This window comes from Athene cunicularia, assembly GCF_003259725.1.
Source record: "Athene cunicularia isolate RWA chromosome 1 unlocalized genomic scaffold, athCun1 chr1_part1, whole genome shotgun sequence".
NCBI lineage: Eukaryota > Metazoa > Chordata > Aves > Strigiformes > Strigidae > Athene > Athene cunicularia.
This window is the reverse complement of record NW_020799091.1, coordinates 30,196,430-30,214,775: the sequence shown is the minus strand read 5'-3', so window position 1 is coordinate 30,214,775 and position 18,346 is coordinate 30,196,430. Positions and strand designations below refer to the sequence as shown.

The 18,346-nt window shown below is 45.0% G+C and overlaps 1 protein-coding gene across 1 annotated transcript; it reads left to right on the top strand.

Moving 5' to 3' along the window:
• The first annotated feature begins 10,437 nt into the window (after window positions 1-10,437).
• On the top strand, window positions 10,438-12,230 carry SPERT (spermatid associated). The gene is made up of 2 exons (XM_026866379.1): window positions 10,438-10,478; window positions 11,123-12,230. Exons 1-2 carry the CDS (start codon window positions 10,438-10,440, stop codon window positions 12,228-12,230), a joined length of 1,149 nt encoding a protein of 382 aa, XP_026722180.1.
• Window positions 12,231-18,346: the final 6,116 nt, after the last annotated feature.

Genomic DNA, 18,346 nt, shown 5'->3' with positions numbered 1-18,346 from the left:
GCAAGCTGGCAGCACAGCTTATTGTGCAGCCGCATGGTCACAGAGACTTATACTTGGCCCCAGAATAACAGTCACCTCCAATATTCTTCCCTTTCGTTGTGGTAGCAATCTGACTGCAGTTCACATTTAGCAATGCAGGACGAGGTTGCAGCTGTGTCTGAGGAGTGTCTCTCCCCATCTCATCACACACTTCGCCCCACCTAAGCCTTTTTCTCAGACTTTGCTCACTGTATCGTTGGCATTACAGGAATATGAACATCTTCATGGCATTTGTCCCTTCACCTAGCTGAGTTCTGTGCTTCTTTTCCTTCTGGATGCTTAAGAGTGAAAGCACTACACCAAGTAAGGAACAGCAATAGTAATAAAAAGTAGTGTAATATTTTTTAAAGCCCAATAACTCCATACTTGCTCCTTCTGAGATATGCCTTGCTATGAAGCTTATGCCACTGATGGGACTGTTCATTTGAGTGAGGCAAAGCATCAGGGACATTATAATTAATAATGCTTAGCAGGAAACAAGTTATTGTGCTTGGGGCGAGAAGGCCGAAAACTGTTCTCTATTATTTTTTGAAGAGTTAATTGGTAGTAGGCAAAGATTTGCTGCGTTGAGCCAGCAGGTGCTGCTTTATGACTACATTAATGTTAATGATATCCTCCGGACACATATGAAGGCAGTTTAACCTCTTTCTTTCTCATTGCGTTTCATAGGGTGGATGTGTGCTCTGGTTCCAGCTATTTTTCGCGTGCCACCACAGAGCACTTGGACAAACAGTGACCTCAAATTTGCACAGAAATTTTCAGGTAGTTATATAAGACCAGGTAACTTTTATAACCTCTGGGCACTCTGGGACAGACTTTGCAGATTAAAAGTTGAGGGAAATGGGTACAAGGGACTGCTTCTCTGGCATAAAATAATTCCTAGGGGTTGCATAACATTTCTAAAATTGCCTGTTTAACTGTTCCTAGGTGTGCTTAACAATGGTACCTGGCATCTAACTGTTTATTATCTTCTTTTATCGCTGAAATCTCTCTTCTTCTAGCATATTATTACAAAAGTACTCTGACAGCAATTTAAACTCTGAGATGAACAGGTGTTAAAATTGTCTTCCTTTAACCAAATCGTGCTGTGGCCCATCAAAGCATGATACATGCTAGAAAAGGTAAACCTGTGGCTCCACAGAGCTTGATATGGTCTCATTTGCACCACTCCATACTTGAAGTTTTATGAGTCTATGTTGTCTTTTTTTTTTTTTTCCTGCACTTTTTCCATACCTAGTTTGGCAAACCTACACTGTCCAGCAGCAGGCTTCAGAGACCCTTCAAGCTATTTATATTTTTCATAAGATGCTTGTTTTGCACAAGCACGTCAGCTCTAGCCAAAATCTGGGTGCAACTGTAGCAGGCAAAAATGCTGTGGAAGGACAGGCCTTGGAGCTGGGTGTGGAGCTCTTTACAAAATTTAGGTGATAAAGCTACCATTGGAGAAATCCAATAGGTAGAGAGTGTTTCTAAAAGCCAAATCGGATTTTTAATAAGATTGTCAGATGGGTCCTGTGCCCTGTTAGAAGTCTGCCCCTGCAGAACTAGTCATAAAAAATAGAAGAACAAACCTTGCATGCCTGTAAAGACTGAGAGTTGTACACAGCAGTGTTTGCCCATTAGAACATGAGTGCAACTCCAAGTAAGCTATTTCATAATTTCTTGAAGGAGGAAACATGAGTAACGAGAAAGGGAGGGAAGAGACTGTATAAAATCATAGGAGGGAGAGTGGGACCCTACATACTCAGACTTTTTGGAAATGGTGTTTCTAGGATGCAATACTTGTTTTGTGAGCTATAGGAATAGGAGAAAGGACCCAGGACCAGCAGTGGCTGAGAAAGAGAGAAAAGGTGTAGAGTAGTTGAGGGAGTTGGGCTGTGGTGGAGAGCTGCCAGGAAGCCTTGTCCATCCCACAGATCCAAACCTAGTGTTTTGGGGTCTCCAGGTTCCCTGGTAGTCAGCACGTAACTGTGAAACTCATTGACAGTCCAGCTATCTTCTTGCATCATACATGTCTCCCTATAGCACAGCTTTGTGTATAAAGCAGCAACTTGTTATTATTGCTATTGCAAATACACCTTGTTTGATTCAAATTGTGGCGATGTTACCAGTTCTGCTGGTGATGTGTAGAGATCAATGTGGCTGTATATAATCAATTTTTCTCAGTTCATCTTTTCAAAAATGTCAGAAAATGCACATGCACAAACATGTCAGTTGAACATTAAGGCTGCAAAGTCAAACAGCCAAGAGACAGGAAATATCTGAGCTTGCCAGTATTTCTAAATGAGACACGTCTTTCTTCTCTGGTAGGTTTCCACCATGCTCTGCCATTTAATCATCTGGGTTAGCATCTGGATGGATTTTTCACATTGCTTTTATGATTCTTCGTTTAGCATTGTTTATAGTATAGTATCTAGTAAATCCTAATGGGATACTAATTTTTTAAGATCTCAACATCCTCTTCTTTATAGCTTTTAAAATAAAATAAAATTATTAGATTTCAGTTAAACAGATCCTTATTAAAGCAGCACCTAGTCTGGTAATGACTTAAATTGATGCTATGTGGCCATCACATGTTATTTGATAATCATTCCATTATAATTAAGAGTGGCTAATAGACAATTAATATACAGGATTACACACTTAGCTAATTAGATGATTCTGGGTGGGTTTTTTTGTTAGATTAAAATGTACAGGACCTCATAAATCACTATTAGAGATTGTTTAATAAGCCCGAACCCTCAATTTTCTCCCTGTCAATCAGGAATAGAGCCGTTGACTTTTCCTCTCACCCAGTGAGACTTGTCACATGGAAGAACTGCTGTGTTCAAAATGAGCTGAAACACCCTCAACTCCCAAACCTCACACCCACTTGCGGAGCGTTGCAGCTCAAACCTCTGCTCTCATGGTCTGCTCCACTCCTCGAGATTCTCAGCTTCTGCCCTTGCACATGAAGTGGTATGTTCCGCAGGGTTCTCCCTGTCCCTACACATTTTGCAGTCTCTTGACTGATGCCCGTGAGGGACAGGAGTTTTGCACATGGCTTTTTGTAACCCCTGGGAAAAGGGTGCTTATTTTTGACATGTCTGCCAGTTCTGCCAAGCTGACACCATTCAAGTGTCCCAGGCCATGCAGCAGTTGTTAGCTCAGCAGCACCTTTGCTTGCAGGGTGCATGTGTGAGCCAAGCTGAGGAGTGCTCTGCTAGCAAGTGAGGCTCCACTTTACCCACCTAATGGAGGATGTTAACCACTGCAGACTCCTCAATGGTGAATGCAGGGAGAGACACCTATGTCTGTAGGAGATGACATGTCATGTCCAACAACACCATGGGCCAGGGAAGACTCACCTTTCAAACTGTCAACAAATACTTCGAGATGTCTACATGTAATGCCTAGAGGACAGTGAAGTGTTTAAGCTGTCCTGAAGTCAGCAGAGATCTAATCAGTGCAGTAATGAGGGCCGCATCGTCACTTGACTGACACGTCACCAAGGGCCCAAGTCTGTTTGCTGAACACCAGTGCCTGTTGCTGTTTGGGGTTTGTGGGTAGCAGAGACCAGGCCAGCAGGTTCAGCACAGCCTGGTGTCAGGCCTGCCTCTTGGATTGGCCTCTACAGGCCACACAGGATAACCCCATGGTCACACGTGGCACATTGAGATGACCGTACCCATCTGAATTGTCTCGGTGCAAGGGAAGAACCGAAGAGCTCCTTTGGGTGCTATGTCAGCTCTGCCCCTCTACCACCCTTGGTGAGGGTGTCTCTGCCCTCACAGCAAAAACAGTGCACCTATGATCATTACTTCTAGTATTTACACCACAATAAACAACTAATGGAATGTTTCAGAGGGGTCTGTAAAGTTTGATCAGACAGAAGTAGGAGAGTGAGACGGTAATTGGGCTGTGAGTATTTTGTTGGCAAGGCTCACAAGCAGTATGTCACAGAAGCAAAACACAAAGGAATAACTGACAGGCAACAGGAGTTGACCAGGAGTCTGCACATGGTTTTGATATGCTTTTTAAAATATTCATAGCTGAAGTAGAATGAAATCAAGGTGGGAATGAGATCTAAGGTGGAACAACACACAGCACCTCTAAGATGTTACTACCAAAAAGTCAAACGTTTTTCTTCAGCGTGTAAACAATTTGTGTATTACAACTGTGGGGTTAAATAAGGGTGGTATGTAGGGCTCCTTTACTGTAGTGCTCTTCATGTTCAAAGCACTTCACAAGTAAGAATTAATTTCTCTTGACAACTTGTGTCAGAAAGTCAGTATCCCAGACTCACTGAGAACCCGAGGAAATGGGGGTATAGAAACATATGACTTGCCCAAGTCTAAGATGAAATCAGGACCAGAGGCAAGGTATAAAAGTAGATATTTTCACCTCTCATTTTAGCTCTCAGCTGACCCAATCATCCTGACGGGTGTTGACATTAGTACACAGAGCTTGGTGTTTTACACAGCATTGCACACGTGAGGGTTACAAGGCACACTGGTAGCAGCACTGTCATTGGTGTCCCTGGAAGGACAATTAGTCCAAATAGATGGTGACATAGGTGCATCCCTCAAGCCATTTATCTGTCTGAAAAAAACTTGATTTGGAGGTTTTCATTACTGTTTTTCACACTGCTGACCAAATGTACTCATCTCTTCTTGGGCAGAATACAATGATGAGATATTACCACCTCTCCCTCCAGACACTTCACTGCCTCAGAAACTGAAGAAACCTTATTTTTAATCTCTATACAGTTATTGAGGTCAGGAGATGATTCAAGATCACTCAGATATGCAAGACTCTTTTTAGTGACTCAGTGGGATTTGCATACAAGCTTAATGCCCTAGAGAACAGTGAATCTGTGCATGGCAAGTCCAGCCCGTGCTGATATGAACAGAGCTGGCATTTCAGAAGCACAAATTTGTTTGTGGTGGTAGAAAGTGGCAGTGGATGCCTTTGGCTTTATCAAACAAAGATTTGGGAATATAACACACTTATAAAAAGAGAAAAGGAGAGAAGATGCTCCAAATTAAAAAAAAAAACATTATGCTTTTACTAAAAAACCCCCAGATTATCTTGTTTGCAGGCACTTTAACGGGTTTTCTAAACCCAAAAGCAAAGGAAGGAAAGGGCTGAACTTTACTGTAAGTCAGTCACCATTCCCAGTGGGATGGAGACTGGGATGGGGTCTCCAGGGTCCTTCCTGCAAGATCTTCATGGCAGCAGTTCAGACCTCACTCTCCCCACTACTTACAACCTATCACTGGATGGTGCCCTCTTGCAGACCAGCATAGAGTTGAGTTTCCAATCTGAATGCTACTATATGAGTGCATGTGGGATCATACACTCTCTCACTGGATCCTTTCCAGAACCAGATAATCTCCAAGAAGAAGGGCAGCAAGGTGAGTTAAACAGTGTGGGGTAAGGTGTGCAGGTAGGATGGGGAGCATGCCTTTGGTTCCAATTAGTATTTAATTCTTTGCATAGTGAAACAGCTTCACTTGGAGAAACTGAATAATCTGAAGCTGTGGATAAATCATAGAATCATGGGATGGTTTAGGTTGGAAGAAACCTTCAAGATCATCCAGTTCCAACCCCCCTGCCATGGGCAGGGACACCTTCCACTAGAGCAGGTTGCTCAAATCTTGTCCAACCTGGCCTTAAACACTGCCAGGGAGGAGGCAGCCACAGCTTCTCTGGGCAACCTGTGCCAGGGCCTCACAGGAAAGTATTTCTTCCTTATATCTAGTCTAAATCCACCTTCTTTCAGTTTAAAGCCATTACCCCTCATTCTATCATTACACTCCCTGATAAAGAGTCGTGCCCCATCTTTCCTGTAGCCCCCTATAAGTACTGGAAGGCTGCTATAAGGTCTCCCTGGAGCCTTCTCCTCTCCAGGCTGAACAACCACAACTCTCTCAGCCTGTCCTCATAAGGGAGGTGCTCTAGTCCCTGACCATCTTCACAGCCCTTCTTTGGACTCACTCCAACAGGTCCATGTTGTTCCTATGTTGGGAGCACCAGAGCTGAATACAATATTCCATGTGGAGTCTCACATGGAGAGCAGAATGGAGGGCAAGAGTCACCTCCCTCAGTCTGCTGGCCACAATTCTCTTCTCTTGATGCAGCCCAGGATACAGTTGGCTTTCTGGGCTGCAAGTGCACATTGCTGCTCATAGTCGGTTTTCCATCCACTAATACCCCCAAGTCTTTCTCCTCAGGGCTGCTCTCAATCCACTTATCACCCAGCGTGGATTTGTGCATGGCATTGCTTCAACCCATGTGCAGGACCTTGCACTTGGCCTTGCTGAACTTCATGAGGTTTGCATGGGCCCCCTCTCCAGCCTGTCAGGGTCCCTCTGGATGGCACATCCTTTCCCTCCAGCATGTCAGCTGCACCACACAGCTTGGTGTCATCAGCAAACTTGCTGAGGGTGCACTTAGTCTCACTGTCCTTGTCTCTAAAAAAGATCTTAAACAGCATGGGTCCTAATACTGACCCCTGAGGAATACCACTTGTCTCTGGTCTCTCCACTTGGACATCGAGCCATTGACCACAACACTTTGAGTGCAACTGCCAAGACAATTTCTTATCCACTGCGTGGTCCATCTGTCAAACCTGTGTCCCCAATTTAGAGACAAGGATGTTGTGTGGGACAGTGTCAAATGCTTTGCACACGTCCAGATAGATGATGACAGTTGCTCTTCCCTTATCCACCAACGCTGTAACCCTGCCATAGAAGGCCACCAAATTTCTCAGGCGTGGTTAGTTGACTTAGTTGGCTGTCACCAATCATCTCCTTATTATCCATGTGCCCTAGCATATGTTCCAGGAGGATTCACTCCATGATCTTGCCATGCACAGATCTGAGACCGACCGGCGTTAGTTCCTCAGGTCGTCTTTTTGTTCCTTTTTAAAAATGAGCCTTATATTTCCCCTTTTCCAGGCAGTGGGAACTTCACTGGACTCCACAACTTGTCAAATATGATGGATAGTGGTTTAACCACTTCATTCGCCAGTTCCCTCAGGACCCACAGATGCATCTCATCAGGTCCCATGGATCTGTACACCCTCAGGTTCCTTAGATGGTCTCAAACCTGATCTTCTCCTACAGTGGATGGTTCTTCATTCTCCCAGTCCTCACCTTTGCCTTCTGTGGCTTGGGTGGTGTGGCTGGAGCACTTGCGTGGTAAGCACTCAGCTGATAAATTACTTCAATCCCTTCTTACATATCAGGGGTTACTTGTCTCTTGGCAGGGAGGGGAACACACTCAGCATTATTTCTGCCTTTGTAATCATGTGAATGACATCTCAGTCCTTTTGAGAGTCCATCTCAGAAATCAGTGTAACTGCTATAAGAAATTCTGAAGTGAGCTACTGAAGCATTTCTAATTCTGCTGTATGTTTATACACATCTGATGATATTCACTAAATTTGATCTGAATATATTTGTATTTGAAGTCATAATTTTCAGCAAATAAATATCTTGCCAGAAGAATTTTATCCAACTTCAAGGAAAATATTGCATAAGAAAAGGCAAAGGTGCGCTGCTAAGTTAGTTCTTAGTGGCTCTGGATTAAGCAGGTTTTGTCTGCTGATCAGTCCTATGCTGCTCTTGTCTCTATTAACTCAGTTTCCAGTCAGCTCTTAAACCCTAAAATGTTCATCAAATGTCTGTTTCAGTGGTCCACAGCCTTAGTTCTTTAGAAGTTTGGATCGGCCATTTCAGAAAACTGCCTACACCTGGGTAGCACCCTTAAATGCCCATCTGATGGCAGGCCAAGCACAAGCACCCTGTGACAAAATCTTTTCCTTTCTCTTTAGAGGACATTTTCCTGCTTTCCTATGCAGGATCCTGGAGCTTGAATAAAGGATAATGCTCCCTGGGGAGTTGCTATAGTAACCTGTGCTTTTTTTGTTGTCTGAAATTAAATATAAGCAAGGGAGGAATTGTAGAGAAGAATTTTATACCTGAGTTTATCATCTTTGTGTAACACCAAAGCTGAACTGTACCTCCAACTTCCTAAAGCAATAACAGTCACCTTGAGGCTGATGTCAAGTCAGTAATTTTCACTGGAAAAGAAACTAACTGCTGTATTTATTATTCAAGAACCCCGATTAGAAAAAAAAAATTCCATATCTGAAAGATGTAGCAAATAAGAAGGAGAATGAGATCATTAGAAATGTAAAGACATGGAAGTGGGAATAGCTGCTACAAATAATATCTAAACTTGCAATGCATGAATGCCCTGCATATTCTATTTTCTTCTTAATAGGGTTCAGTGATAGTCGCTCTTAAACTTATAGTCAGAGAAAAAGTTCAAACCCACATCATCCTTGGAAAATAACTTCACGTCTCATAGCACATACAAGGAAGTGATTTTTGAACATATCCATATCAGTTCAGCAACAAACCTAATCTGAAAATTCAGAATAAAAACAAAATTTGTTTTAAGAGAGTGTGATGGAAGAAGAATCTACTCAAACTGCTCTCAGTTACAAGCATCAAAGGCAGCTCGGGAAGTCTGGGATCAGGGAAGGGCATGAGAGCTGAGCTACCAAAAAGGTCATTTCCATGAGAAATAACCCAATGCTGGGAAAAATCAAAGACAGTCCTGGGAGGCCAGCAGGGAAGGAGCACAGAAGCGGGTTGTGTCAGGAGGGTGTGCAGGAGCTCCCAGCCCCCCGTGGTCTGGCTCTGGGGCAAGGTCCCTGCCAGTGCTTGCATCAGTCGGTCCCTCTGTCCCCTGCTGCGCACCCCGGCACCCCTGGACACCCCGGCAACAGCAGGACCTCAGGCTGGGCTACTTGGCAGTGGCCCAGGGAGAGGAAAGACCACCGGCTTCTGTGAGCAGGTGAGCACATGCCAGGCTCGTAATTCAGCTCTGCCGAATTACCCAGTCCAGCTGGATTTCGTGCGGCTTCCCCCCAGTCGGCTGTCCTGCCCACCCACTCCAGCTGCCCAGCATTTTCTGGGATTATTTAGCTCAGAGATGGGGTGAAAGCGGTACGGGAGAAGGGAGAACTTGAAGTACATTTCTGAAGCCTGGGTTGATGTCTCCCTTGCAGTGTAAAAGAGCTGACAGAGCTGCTGTCAAGCTTAATTGTCCCCAAGATAATGTCCTTCAGTGCTGTATATATTATATATTTTGGTTTATACTGAAAACATGATGTCTAAATACTTTAAGTGACTTTAACAACTCTAGCTGCTTGCCCATGGGCTGCTAGCTGCAGTAGCAGGTGGGTCTGGGCTTATGATGCTGGATGTTTTCTGCTTCTCCTCTGGCTAATTAGGAGTGCGTTCCCCCTGTGGCTGATTTACCTCCCCATCTTGGGACTGTTGGTGGAAACAATGGGACTGGGGACCCCAAAAGAACAGGATGGGTTGGAAAGGCTGCAGGGGAGAGGGTACAAGGGAGGGACCAGTATATGTCTCTGAACATGGCACAAGGGGAAACAAAAACCTCCAGAACTGGAAGTTTTGGAGGAAGTGCCTTTAGCAGAGGAATGATATGAAAACACAAGTCTGATGTGAGATAAATGAAAGTCAGACAGAAACCCTATTGCAATAAAATCAAGTGTTACTGCAAACAAATCTATATTGCAATTGCCCTCTCCTGCATTAAGGGATTTTGGATTTTAACTTCAACAATAATTCAATCGATAAATCAGTTTGGACAAGCTTGGGAAGGGGGTCAAGGAAGCGTCTCTGGATGTTGGCTCTCAGAAGTAACCTGGAGGAGCCTGGATAGGCAGTGCTATGTGGTGGAGATGGCGGGGAAAGGGGAGAGCCACAGGTTTTGGAAAGAGGAGGGTGAAAATAAGGCAGGGAGTACACAATGTGGTGGCAGAGCTGGAGGGCATGAACAACTTGTGTGTGATGGTCACCCTGCACGTAACACTTGGGGCAGAGACACAGGGGCAAAATTCGTGAAGGTAAAATTGATGGAAAGGCAGAACTGGGTCTCTCAAGGGACAGGAGGGCAGCTGGGGGACATCAGTGGGTAAAAGCTGCATAAAATAAGATTTTCATTGGCACAAACCAGATTTTTTTTGTGTGGTGGTTTGGGGTTTTTTTGTTCATGTAAAAAAGACTGAAATCCTTCATTTGCCTGGATTTACTCATGACTAGAAGGTGATATAAGCCACAACATTTTGGGTAGAGAGAAGAAGGAAAGAGTGTTGAGCAGATAAGTCTGAGATTTCTGTGACTGAAATGAGAAGCACTGGAGGTGTGGCCCTGCAGTACGGATTTTAAAGAGATGGGTTTTCTGATGATGTGAAAAAGAAGTAGACGAACTGTAGGAAAGAGATGAGCAATCACTACTGCAAGGCTAGAAAGCAAGAAAAATAATGGAGCTATCAAAGGATATAAAGAGTGATGGGAGAAATGAGAACGCAAGATGGAAAATTATCTATGGATTGTGACAGGTTTTGGACCAAGGTAATGGGAATTTGTCAGAAAAACATGGAAAGAGCAACAGAGTTCTCTTGGACCTGATTTCCCAGGGCTGTGGTTTGGAGTTTTAATTATTTGTGCATACTGTGTCACTCGGCACTCTTACTGTTCACAGTGCTGTGTATTTTAAGATCAAAAACCACAACTGCCACTGCATTTTTGTGACATCCTGTTAACACAAGCTACTGAGCATCAACAAGATAAAGCTGCTCTCATGGCCAGTTTTTCACTGTGATCCTTTAAAAATGTTTTATTTTGAAAAGTTGGTTCAGCCCCATAACAATTTTTAATTGATCTGTCTGTCAGTCATTTGGGAACAGGCACAAGAAGTTCTTAACATTTTGCTCCTTTACATGTCTGTAAAAGTGAGATAGAGAGATAAAAGAAGAGCCCAGGTTTTTACACCAAATCTTGGGGTACTGCCATAGAGCTGCTTTATTTACCAATGCAAATTTTCTCAGATTCTATAAACTATGTTTCTGGTGTATTCTTTAACTTTCATAGTCAAAGGGGCAACACGATTGCTGTGGGAACTAACTTATTTGCCTGTTCCTGTCATCCAATGTATTTTAATTCTGACCTTGAATTTTGGCAGTAACTCTGTGCTTTTATGTTGCCTGTTCTTTCAGTCCTCATCAGGCTTCTCCAGCTTCATCGTGTCACCTACTCCTTACAAGTGGACAGTCGCCTCTTGCAGAAATCCTAGAAGTCATCTTTTCACACATTTCCCCTCAATTTACTAAAGAAAGGGCCACGTCTGCTTTTGATCTAACAAACCAGAGCATGCAGCGTATAAAGCCTGAGATGGACTTTATCGCCCCACGGATGAAACTGAGGGATGAGATATTTGTCTTTATTGATGGTAAATGGGTGAATGAGATCTACTGTCAGCCACCCTTCGCTTCCCACCGGAAACTCTTTAGCAAGAAAGTACAGAATGAATGGAGCATCTGGGAGGAGAACAGAGCTCTTTGGGAGGAAAACCAAGTCCTCCAGATTGAAAACAGGATGCTCTGGGAAGAAAACAAGGCTCTACAATGTCTCCAGTCACAGAACAAACCTGTCCAGGTTATTTACACTGATACCCTGAAGCAAAGCCTCCAGAAGGAATATAAGCTGTTCCCATTCTTTAAAGAGAGGAACATAGGCTTTCAGGTCAGCCCAGGCAACAAAGTTCTTCAGGAGGTCCAGAAAAAGAATAGAGTCTTAGAGGATTTCCAACAGGAGATTAAAACAGTCCCCACCATCTGTAAAGACCAAAAATTGGTCACGGATCATGAAGAGAGCAAAGATGCCAGCTCAGAACTTCAGAAGGACCCTGACATCATCACAGCTGTGGAAGAAGGTAACCCTGGCCCAGCGCCCCAGCAGGAACAGGAAGCTAGAAAGGAGAGCACTGCTCCAACCCAGAATAAGATCAAGTCTGCCCCAAGCATGCACAGTGAGCATGAAATCCTCCAGGCTCTCCAGGACTTATACGAACTCCTCCACTTCTTCCTGAAAGTGAACAATCTCCTTGGGGAGAAACAGGACCGTCACATTCTCCGTGACGTGAACAGACCCCTCCAAGAAGAATGCAGTAAATTGAAGCTGCAACTAAATGCTGTCAGAAACACTGTGTCAGACATTATGGCTCAAATGGAAATGTTGGAAAAGGAGCTCATTGTCATCACTTCCTCAGTGTATGAAGAAGCAGGACAGAAGCTGGCAACTGAGCATCAGCTTGGAGAGATGTGAAGCTTGATGCCAAGACGTGCTAGTCCAGTTTCCTGGAAAGCTCTACTTGTGTCAGGGAACCTAATAAAATCCCAGTAGAGCCTGAAGACATCTGGGGATTACTGTGTTATTCTGAAACTTTCTTACATTACTTAGATGTATTTCACCTTCTGATTATACAGTGCTGGTGACTCATGAATTTGCCTCATGCTGGGAAAATATGTTTTTCAGCATTTTTTATTCAAAGTTTCTGATAGTGCCTAGATTTTCAAAAGATATTTTATGCTTTTCACACTTAATTTGAGATACCTTACATTGGCCATATTTTTCGGAGGGATGGGCAGTTCCTGAAAATGAGGATTCCAGCTGTGAGCTGAATTTGGATCCTAGTGGTCCCTTCCTTTCTTATGGCTGGCCAAGTTCCATGGCTGAACTGTGTCTTCTGCCACACACCAGCCTTCCCTCTCTCATATAGGGTAGGCAGTGGATCATGGAAAATGTAGCCCCCCAGGTGAGACATGCACATGAAGGACACAGAAATACACACTGTATGTTCCATATATATACATTCTTGCTGTCTCCTTTTTCCAGTTTCACATTCCCACTTAAATTGTCTCTTTCCCTTGTTTAAGGTTCCTCCTCAGAAGACAATCCATCTCTTGCCTCAGAGTATAATGGAACCATAAAGCAAACATCACCCACCAGAACAGCATGTCTCCTTCCGCCTTGGTTACTTGTAAATTACCTACATCATTTTGTACCTTAATTAGGCTTAATTCTTCTCAAATTGCCTTGTTTTGGTACACTTGAATAATCCTACTGATTTCAAGTGAGATTATTATTTGCTGATAAATGGCACTTTTAGAATGCAGTGTGTATGGGAAAGACGGCTTAGTGTCTTATTTATAGTTCACTACTAAAAGAAAATTCCTATAGACTTTGGTGGTCTTTTTGAACTGGCTTTTCTTTGTGGCCAGGAATTAAGCGTGTCTTTGTCTGCAAACAATCAGTCACATATAGTTACGGAGCTAACATCTTTCTAGCCTGGAGGGGCAATGATATTTCTACTGGCCAAGAAATCACAGGGCAAGGGCAAGGGCAATGCCCTGCCCTGTGCAACAGAAGCCCCTGGGCAGCTTTGTGAGTCTGAGCTGTCTTTCTGAAATCTTCCATTGAACTTGAAGACTTGAAAGCAGGACCACAGTAACTTACTGTCACATGCTGAGGACTGGGCTGAGGTAAGCATGCTGCAAGAGTAAGCCCTGGTACCCTCACCAGCCCTACTCCGCCACCCAGTGGGTCCCCATCAGCCAGACCACTGCAGGCAAGTGGGGAAGGGCTGACCTCAGCACCTTGATCCTGATGCTGCAATTTTTACACCTTGTCCTTGCAGTGCCATTTCTATCGAATGTCTGATGAATCCTGTCCTTTGTTTTAAACTGTTGAAAACATATCAACTCGACATTCCCCTTGACATGTGCTTTTTTCACCTTTGCTTTTGTGTCATGCACAGTTTAGCAGCCACCATACTGCCTTGCTGTATGGACTGGCTGATCTAGACCAACTGATGGACACATAAAGTTCACCATTACTCTGCTTTCAGCAGAACTGGCCTGTTAACTGACAGCTCAAAAGTTCAGGCCCTGATTCAGGGGTAAAGCCCCAGAGAAAATAAAGGGAGGTCAGGGGTATGCCCCTTCTGACGGAAAGGGAGAGAAAAGAAAGAGCTGTCACACTCGCGTGGGTGCTCATGCTGTTCTGGGGAGAACCACCTGTTTCTACACCATTGCTGAATATTGCATGCAGTTGTAGGCTGGGAGGGGTGGACAAGAAGACTACCGTGAGAAACATGAAGAAACCTAAGTCCCAGCTCATAGTCCAAGGTCATACTCACAACCCTCTGTTACAAAATGCTGATGTGTAAAGGAGGATCCCTCCTCCCAGATATCATGTTGGGGCCACAGGAGTGAATAGCGCAGGCAGCAGGGCCACATCTCCTGCACAGAGCACTGAGGTCCTTCTTGATTTCTTGAACAGTCAGATAAGTCAGAAAACATGACTCCACAGTAAGCAGGTAGGTTGCCAAAAGTGACATTTGGTGGCTGTTCCACAGCTTGGTACTTGGTACTTGGATGTGTATCTGCTCACATTATGAACGGGCATGTCAGTCTCAAGTGACCTGCTGACACAGGAGATGGAGAGACTGTCGATACGCTCATGTTTAAAAAGTCTGGTCTCAACTGTATGGCTTGCTGGAGTGTCTGGAAATGCATTTTCCTCTCTGTCTTGGACATCCCTGATATAGTGCAATTTGTCACAAACTTTCAGACAGAATATAGGAGAGTCTTTAAGAAATCTAACAAGACAGACACAAGGAGACTTCTGCAGAGCAATTGTAGGAGCATTATTGTAAAGCAAAGGGAAGGTTATGATAAGGTTTACCTCTTTGCAACAGGACCCAAGAAGCAGTGTGTCATTCTAGTTTATAGGTCTCTAAGTGATTTGATACCAAATTACCTAAAGGATAAATTATCTTTCACCTTGTATTTCACTCAGACAGCACCAGGCCAAATGTCAGAGATGACCGTTTACTTCGGAGGCTTAAAGTAAGGGGCATTTTATTCTGCTGTTAGGGCTTCAAGATGCTGAGGCAAATCTTCTCTCATGGTTGAAGGTAAAGGTCTGGCTCTCAGTGATGCAGGAGGAGGGAGGGCTGTGTGTGTAAGGACCAGGTGAGGAGAAGAGGGCCTTTAATAGAAGGATGTGCAGACAACAGGTTCCTCCTGCTTAATGACAGGATTACAACTATATATAGATAAATACCTCAGCCCTGTTCTGGGACACATAGAATCAATTAGGGTGGAAAAGACCTTTAAGATCATTGAGTCTAACTGTTAACCTAGCACTGCCAAGTCCACCACTAAACCATGTTCCTAAGTGCCACATCTACACATCCCTTAAATACCTCCAAGGATGGTGACTCCACGACTTCCCTGGGCAGCCTGTTCCAATGCTTGACAACACTTCTGATGAAGAAATTTTTCCTAATGTCCAATCCCCTGGTGCAACGTGAGGCCATTTGCTCTTGTCTATCTCTTGTTACTTGGGAGAAGACAGACACCCACCTTGTTACAGCGTCTTCAGGTTGTTGTAGAGAGCATAGAGATAAGGTCTCCTCCGAGCCTCCTTTTCTTCAGGCTGAACAACCCAGATTCCCTCAGCTGCTCTTCATAAGACTTGTGCTCTAGACCTTTCACCAACTTTGTTGTCCTTCTTTGGACAGGTTTCAGCACCTCAATGCCTTTCTTGTAGAGAGGGGCCCAAAACTGAACACAGTATTTGAAGTGTGGCCTCACCAGTGCCAAGAACAGGGGAGAAATCACTTCCAAAGTCCTGCTGTCCACACTATTTCTCATACAAACCAGGTTGCTATTGGCCTTCTTGGCCACCTGGGCACACTGCAACTCATATTCAGCCGGCTGTTGACCAACACTCCCAAGGGTTTTTTTCCCCTGGCAGCTTTCCAGCCACTCTTCCCCAAGCCTATAGTGTTGCATGGGGTTGTTGTGACCCAAGTGCAGGACTCAGCACTTATCCTGGTTGAACCTCAGCCTTGTTCAACCTCAGTCTGTCCAGATCCTTCTGTAGACCCTTCCTTCCCTCATGCAGATCAACACTCCCACCCAACATGGTGTCATCTGCAAACTCACTGAGGGTGCTCTCAAACCCCTTGTCCAGATCATTGATAGAGATATTAAACAGAACTGCACTCAATACTGAGCCCTGGGGAACACCACTTGTGACCGGCCACCAGCTGGTGTTAACTCCATTCACCACCGCTTTGGGCTGAGCCATCCATCCAGTTTTCTACTCAGTGAAGAGTATGTTCATCCAAGCCAAGAGCAGCCAGTGTTCATGATGCTGTGCCTTCAGACACACTCCTTTTTTCCTAACTGTCTCCCTCACTGTGTTTCAATGTAATATTCATCTCAAGTGCATCTATACCAATGCACACAATATGAGCAACAAACAGGGGGAGCTTGAGGCCATGATGCATCACGAGAAATATGACATAATAGCTATAACAGAAACGTGGTGGGATGCCTCACACGACTGGAGTGCTGCAATCGATGGCTACAAGCTCATCAGGAGGGATAGGCAGAGAAGGAGAGGTAGTGGAGTGGCCCTGTATGTAAGAGAATGCTATGACAGCTCAGAAATCAAGTACTGTGATTATGAGGTTGAGAGTGTGTGGATTAGGTTAAGGACCAATAAAGCAGATCTTGCTGTGGGAGTCTGCTACAGACCCCCCAACCAAAGTGGTGAGGTGGATGAAGCTTTCTATAAACAGCTGGGAGAAATCTCGATGTCACTTGCTGTTGTTCTTGTGGGGGACTTTAATCTCCCAGATATCTGCTGGGAACACAACACAGCAGAGAGGGAACAATGCAGGAGGTTCCTGGAATGTGTGGAGGATAACTTCCTCACCCAGCTGGTGAGTGAGCCGACCAGGGAAGGTGCCCCCATGGACCTGCTGCTTGCGATCAGGGAAGAGCTTGTGGGGGAGGTAAAGGTTGGAGGCCGTCTAGGGTGCAGTGACCATGAGATGATCAAATTTTCGATCCTTGGAGAAACAAAGAGAGGGGTTAATAAAACTGCCACCTTAGACTTCTGCAGGGCAAACTTTGACCTGTTCAAAAGACTGATTAACAAAATCCCTTGGGAGGCTGCCTTGAAAGAAACGGGAGTCCAGGAAGGCTGGATGTACTTCAAGAGAGAAGTATTAAAGGCACAGCAGCTGTTCCCGTGTACCGAAAAACAAGCAGGCAGGGAAGGAGACCGGCCTGGCTAAACAGGGACCTTTGGCTGGATCTCAAGAACAAAAGGGGAATCTATTGCCTTTGGAAGAGGGGGCAGGTCTCTCATGAAGACTATAAAGATGTAGTGAAGTTATGCAGGGAGAACATTAGGAAAGACAAAACACAGCTAGAGCTCAACTTGGCTACAGCTGTTAAGGATAACAAAAAATGTTTCTATAAATTCGTTAACAGCAGAAGGAGAATTAGGGAAAATCTCCCTCCTTTACCGGATGCAGAGAGAAACATGGTAACTAAGGATGAGGAAGAGGCTGAGGTGCTCAATGCCTACTTTGCCTCAGTCTGTAGCAGTGGGACTGGCTGTTCCCTGGACACCCAGCCTCAGGAGCTGGGAGATGGGGAGGGGAAGCAGATTGAGGTCAGCACAGTTGAAGAGGAGGTGGTCAGAGACCTGCTGCACCACTTGGATGCACACAAGTCTGTGGGACCAGATGGGTTACACCCAAGGGTGCTGAGGGAGTTGGCAGATGTGCTCGCCAAGACACTGTCCATGATTTACCTGAAATCATGGCTGACTAGGGAGGTCCCATTGGACTGGGGGTGGCAAATGTGACACCCATTTTCAAGAAAGGAAGAAAGGAAGATCCAGGAAACTATAGACCTGTCAGTCTGACCTCGGTGCCAGGGAAGGTGATGGAGCAGGTCATCTCAGGTGCCATTAAGAGTCATATAATGGACAACCAGGGGATCAGGTCTAGTCAGCATGGGTTTATGAAAGGCAGGTCCTGCCTGACAAACCTGTTCTCCTTCTACGACAGGGTGACCTGCTTATTGGGTGAGGGAAAGGCTCTGAATGTGGATGACTTTAGTAAGGCCTTTGACACCATTTCCCACAGCATTCTCCTGTTGAAATGGAGTGCTTGCGGCTTGGATGGGCACACGCTTTGCTGGGTAAAAAACTGTCTGGATGGCTGGGCCTAAAAGAGTTGTGGTGAACGGAGTTAAATCCAGCTGGTGGCCGGTCACGAGTGGTGTCCCCCAGGGCTCGGTTTTGGGGCCACTCCAGTTTAACATCTTTACTGATGATCTAGACGAGGGGATCGAGTGCACCCTCAGTCAGTTTGCAGATGACACCCAGTTGGGTGGGAGTGTTGATCTGCTCGAGGGTAGGGAGGCTCTGCAGAGAGACCTGGACAGGCTGGAGCCATGGGCTGAGCCCAACTGGAGGAGTTTCCGTAAGGTCAAATGCCGGGGGCTGCCCTTGGGCCACAACAACCCCCAGCAGCGCTACAGGCTTGGGGAGGAGTGGCTGGAGAGCTG

Bases quoted from the DNA above. Each gene is read 5' to 3' on its own strand.
- SPERT (XM_026866379.1), top strand. From the start codon at position 10,438: ATGGAAAATTATCTATGGATTGTGACAGGTTTTGGACCAAG. The intron at 10,479-11,122 runs GTAATGGGAATT...CTGTTCTTTCAG, and splicing joins GTGACAGGTTTTGGACCAAG to TCCTCATCAGGCTTCTCCAG.